The following is a 6,139-nucleotide window of genomic DNA, read 5'->3' as shown; positions in this document are numbered from 1 at the left end:
CATCAATTGTGATCAAATTGATTTTGTTGTACTAAGCACATTACTATATGGAAAATCTTAATTAATTGTGAGAAAAATCACAATTATTGTGATCTTGTATTTCTCTAGTTAACTTTTTCAATTTTGAATTGTTTTTTAATAAATTATGGACACATAGCGAATTAATTAAACATATGGTGTTAATTAAAGATTGAAAACTTAGGATTAGTTAAATAAAATAGTAAGATTAAATAACTAAAATTTTATTTATAGATTATATATAAAAAGCTAATAATCCTTTGTTTTAATTTTAGTATTGCTAAAACATGGTGATAATAATACTGTTTATTCCAAGCTCAGCTTTCTTTTAGACGTCCAAAGGAGACAGTAATTAGGGTCAAGAATTTGGGGAGTGTTAGTGCTGAGACAATATCAGCTGCAACCAGTGGCACAGTATCTAAGTTATTCAAATTCATTCCAACACGAGGGTTGAACCAGTCTTTCAAGAAATGATGATTCTAAGAATTAGTGTGAAAGTTGTTGTCTTAGTTATGTTACCACCTTTTGTTATGTTGGAGGAAAAAGACGTTATGTTATTTAGAATGGTTTCGTTTAGTTTGTGTTGAAGAAAATAAACCTTCTTTTGACTTGATTTGGTTTGTGTTGCTATTGAAGCTAAATATTTATGTGGTTAACATGTTTGGGTTCTCAGGTTTATGTTACTATTTTGATAAATGAACAGACCAATGTCAATGTGTTTTTAAGGTTTGCGTTGAAGTAAATATAGCTTCTTTTAACATCACGAATTATAGGTCAAATAGGTTCCCTATGATACTATTATAAGGCAAATAGGTCCCCCACATGAAAACGGCACCGTTTGCATTCTCTGTCTAAGTGGGGACGAATTTGTCCTCCCCGAAACGACGTCGTTTTGCCCCTGGTTCCAATACGACGTTGTTTTGTCCAGCGTGGATGGGGACTAAAATGTCCTAAAGGTGACATGTCACAGTTAACCTGATATGTCACCACTTTAACCGGATCAAACGGTTTTGGAAACGTATCTGGGGGATATCTGAGAACCTCAGGGTCGAAATCTTAGTTAAATTTTGTGGGAGACAAAACTGTCGGATGGTAAATTTTTTGGGGACCTATTGGGGTATTTCTCTTTTTTTTTTTTTTTTTTACCAAAGATAGGAGACTCGAACCCGCAACCTTTGAATTGAGTATGGGGAGACTATGCCATTTGAGCTATAACTCATTGGCCATTTGGATTAGACTATATAAAAAAAATATTTATTTTGTAAACAAATTATTAAATAGTGAAGAAGTAACCACATATATAAATTCCAATAGTTATATCATATATTATAGTTTACTCAATTTTAGGTTAACAAAGAATCCAATAATGTGTTATGGATTAGGGAGGCTTGCTATGTGGTTTGGTTGATGGATTAATAAATTCAAATATCTCTTGATTATTTGCATTTAATGGGGTAGGTTATATGGATTATGAACTTTAATCACATAGAAACTATACGAATTATTTGAATAATACCAAGTCGGGTTTGTTGTTCATAAACATTTCTCATATTCATAATTATATGCTAATTAATCTTTTAAATTATTTGATCACGTACTTTGATTTTTTTTGGACATATTTTAATTTTAACAAATATTTATAGCTATATATTTAGCATTCCTTTAACTCTTCCATTATATCATTTTAACAACAAACATGATTATTTTATATTATGCTGACTTGCTAGCTAGCAACTCCAAATTTGATTTAATTAAGTACTTTATATACTTTCTTTATTTTTTCCCCTAAAAAATGAGAATAAAAGTAAAATAAAAATTGTGAAATTAATTATTATATATATATGTGTGTGTTTTTTTTCTCTACACCTACCTCACACCTCTACTTGCTTTACTATAAAATACACTTTATTTATTTATTCCTTAAAAATAATAATAATAAATATAAAATAAAAAAATGTGAAAATAATTTATTAAATATATATGTTTCTCTACACCTTACACATCTACTTGCTTTACTATATAAAAAAAAGGTTGAATAAGTTGGAAATGATTATTTCATTAATTAACAACTTCACTTAATTCACTAACCCCATAAAATTATTATCTCTATATAATCCTCAATCAATCATAATAACACTTGCATCCTTCACTATCATTTTGTTCATCACATAATAACATATATAGTAATTGAATTAAATTTCTCTAATTAGAAAAAAAAATGTCAACAACAATTGATGTGGCAGAACCAAGCCATAATAATGTTTCAAAGGGAAAAGCAACAACAATTGTAGGAACACCAAAGAGGCCAGGTGGATGGAAGAAAGGAGTGTCAATAATGGATTTTATAGTGAGGTTAGGTGCCATAGCTTCCACCATTGGAGCCATTGCCACCATGGCCAATGCTGATCAGAGTCTCCCTTTCTTCAATCAATTTGTTCAGTTTGAAGCCTCATATGACAGCTTCAGTGCTTTCCAGTAATCTCACCTTCCTTAATTATCTTAATTAATTACCTTTTCCAATGTGTTGTTAGAAAATTGTTATTTTATAACTTTTTTTTAAAAATGGATAAATAGGTCCTGACCTTTTGTCTCGCGGACATTTTCGTCCATAACCATTGAAAAATACTTTTAAGTTCCCGACCTTCACAAAATTTGGACGGATCAGTCCCTCACGGAGGCATTTGGACGGAGGAACTGATCCGTCTAAATTTTGTAAAGGTCAGGAACTTAAAAGTATTTTTCAATGATTAGGGACAAAAATATTCACGGGACAAAAGGTTAAGAAACCTATTTGTCATTTTCTCCTTTTTTTTTCCCCTTATAAATCGAGTCGATTCAGTTTTTAATTAGAATTTAATTTTCATACATTGACCAATTGATACAAACATTTAATTGCGTATTGCCGTGTCTTTAATAGTAACAAATTTTTAAATTTAGTATTTAAAAATATGAATTTTTTTAGATGACTATATAAAATTTATTGTATTATCGATGCATTTAAATTAAACTCTTTTAATTCTTGTGTTTCATACTTTTGTCTAATCTTTGTATAAAAAGAAATTCAGTGTATTCAATATAAGAAAATAGTTGATTTTATATAAACATCATGCTTAACAAAATATTAATTAATCCTTAATCTTCTTAATTAATCAATAAGATGAACTAGTTGCATAGTTTCTTATTTATTATCTAGAGAAATATTTGAGAATTAGAAAATTTTGTCCAAATTTAATTATTATCTTCCAAAATGATGTAACATGTATATATACCTTGATCCTTAATTGTGATTAACGATATGTTTCTTTAAACTAAATTAAAATAATGCAGGTTTTTCGTAATTACATTGGCATTAGTGAGTGGCTATCTGGTCCTCTCTTTACCTATTTCTATTGTAGCCATTGTAAGGCCTCATGCAGTTGGTCCAAGGATTTTCCTCATCATCTTAGACACTGTAAGCTCTCTTAATTAAACCTCAAAAATTAAGAAAATTTTGTTGTAGAGTAATACTCAATTATAAAAAGGACCTATTTAGTATTCAAAATTATTTGAAAACCTACTAATCCTTAAAAATTCTCAAGAATCTAATAATGGAATATTACTTTTTTTCTTTATATATCTTTATATTTGTCTTAGTTACCAAATACAACAAGTTTATTGATATTTTACCATGGTTTTAATAACTAAATCAATCGATTCAACTGGATTAACTAGAAATCACTCAATTGTTAGATTTGATTTACTAATAAATTAGTAATTTTATTTTGAATTTAACTTTTTAGGGTTTGTTTAATTTGTATTTTTATTTTTTATTTTTATTTTAAGTATTTTCTGTTTTTTAAATTTTATAAAAAAATAAAAATAATAAAATTTTATTTTCTGTTTTTATCTTCTATTTTCACTTCTTCATTCGCATAGAAAACAATGACAATAAAAACAAAAATAAAAATAAGAGCAAATGCAACCTTATATTTACATAACTTAGACTATAGAATCTTATGATATGAATTGTTACATATTTGCAGATTTTTCTGACTTTAGCCACATCAAGTGCGGCTGCAGCTGCTTCCATAGTATATCTGGAACACAATGGAGAGCAAGACCCAAATTGGTTAGCCATATGCAACCAATATGGAACTTTCTGTATGCAAACCAGTGAAGCTGTTATCTCTTCATTCTTGGCTGTGGTTTCCTTCATCATCATGATCATCATTAATACTTTGGCCCTTGGCAGGCACTGATGCCTAAATTCAACATTTCCTAGGGGGCTTCATGCAAATTATTATTATTGCCTATGTGTTCATTGTTGTGTATTATATTGTATGGTTTATTTTGTAATTTCCTAAAATTTCCTCATCATAAGGTTACTTTGTGATGAATTGTGAGGATCTTTATATTTTCTTGAAGTCAATGATGTACCAAATTCAATTTGTTATTGGCTTTTTCTAATTTGATGTTGGGTTGGAATTTGTATTATAAGATTTGCTACTTAATACACACAAGTTTGAGCCATGATTGTGTTACAGCTTATAATTCTCTATTCTTTATTAGTAGCTCTTTAATTAATTAATTAATTAATTAATTAATTAGTTCATATTTAAAATTTATGTATGGACGATCAAATTACATATATGAACTGATCCCTTAATAGAATAAGACTTTGTTGTTGCCGTCGTCGTCATTTCACTCTTTGTTTTTTTATCAAAACGACTATATTACTAATTGTATTTTGGGTAAAGTATCGTTTTTGTCTCAAACGTTTGGGTAAGTCCCAAAATTGTCTTTAACGTTTCAATCGTCATATTTAAGTCCCTAACGTTTTAAAATTGATTCAATGTTGTCCTACCGTTAAGGATCCATTAACAGAATTGACGGCGGGACAAAATTGAGACGATTTTGAAACATTAAAGACATAAATAGGACAAAAACGTTAGGGACAAAAACGATACATAGAAATAAATTTTAGTTTTATCATTCAATAATATCAATTTTTTACTGTACATGGTATTCAATTATTTTTTAATCACATCTAAATAAATTATACTTAATCACATTACTTTCATTCTAAATAAATTTATTTTTTTATAATTTTACACTTACAGTTATAAGTTAATATGAAAATATAAAAAATTTTTTAAAGAATGAAAGTAGTGTGATTAAATGTAATTTAATTAGATGTGATTAAAAAATAATTGAATATTATATACAGTAAAAAATTGATATTATTAAAGGATAGAATTAAAATTTATTTCTATGTATCGTTTTTGTCTCCAACGTTTTCGTTGTGTTTAAGTCCCTAAAGTTTCAAAAGCATCTCAATTTTGTCCCGCCGTCAATTTTATTAACGGATCCCTAACGGCAGGACAACATTGAGCCAATTTTAAAACATTAGGGACTTAAATAGGACGATTGAAACATTAAAGACAACTTTGAGACTTACCCAAACATTGAGGATAAAAACGATACTTTTACTTTTTTTTTTTTTTGTATTTTGTAAGTAGCATATACATTTCTCCAAATTATATTAGCATTTTATTTTCTTTATTCTACTATGGACTATATAGATTTCAAAGCAAACAATGGCAACAACTTACACAAAAGTATGAATTTACCTTTGGCACCACTAGATAGGTCATAGTTTATATCAACAATATAATTGATAAGTTTCTTACTTTAATTTTCTTTTTCATCTCATACTTGTCTTGAATAAGTTTGAGGTTGCATGCAAATAAAAGTTTTCACTCATTATTAAAATATTCATGATTATTAGACCCTCCGTACTAGTTTATTTATCCTTAATTTCTCTTTATTATTATAACTTATATTAGACAAGATTGACAAATTAAAGAGAGTCCAATATTGCACTAATAAATTAGAGTCTATGCGGTTTGGTTGATAGGTTACAAAATACTTTAATTTCTTTGCATGGTATATCACAACTATCAAATCTTTCATCACTTTTCCATTACAACATTATTTAATACCCCAAAACAAAAAATAAGAGAGCCAATTGCACTATCAATGGTTGACTTAAGTTCATGCAAATATAATTTAAGAAAAAAGACCCATGAATTATATTATTTGTACTCATTTTTTTTATATACCAAGTTGATATATATATATT

The 6,139-nt window shown here is 28.0% G+C and overlaps 2 protein-coding genes across 2 annotated transcripts in view; both read left to right on the top strand.

Moving 5' to 3' along the window:
• Positions 1-1,881, top strand: part of LOC107628608 (casparian strip membrane protein 2) — a 4,796-nt gene extending 2,915 nt beyond the window's left edge. Inside the window, exon 4 of the mRNA XM_016331236.2 lies at positions 1,850-1,881. The gene's annotated coding sequence lies outside the window, so the exon portion shown is untranslated. The remainder of the gene's footprint in view (positions 1-1,849) is intronic.
• On the top strand, positions 2,160-4,540 carry LOC107628607 (casparian strip membrane protein 2). Its single transcript, XM_016331235.2, has 3 exons — positions 2,160-2,493; positions 3,346-3,469; positions 4,041-4,540. Exons 1-3 carry the CDS (start codon positions 2,237-2,239, stop codon positions 4,254-4,256), a joined length of 597 nt encoding a protein of 198 aa, XP_016186721.1. The 5' UTR covers positions 2,160-2,236; the 3' UTR covers positions 4,257-4,540.

This window comes from Arachis ipaensis, chromosome B02 (genome assembly GCF_000816755.2).
Source record: "Arachis ipaensis cultivar K30076 chromosome B02, Araip1.1, whole genome shotgun sequence".
Classification (NCBI taxonomy): Eukaryota; Viridiplantae; Streptophyta; class Magnoliopsida; order Fabales; family Fabaceae; genus Arachis; species Arachis ipaensis.
Note: the sequence above shows the minus strand (reverse complement) of the source record. Positions and strands in the feature narration are given on the sequence as shown.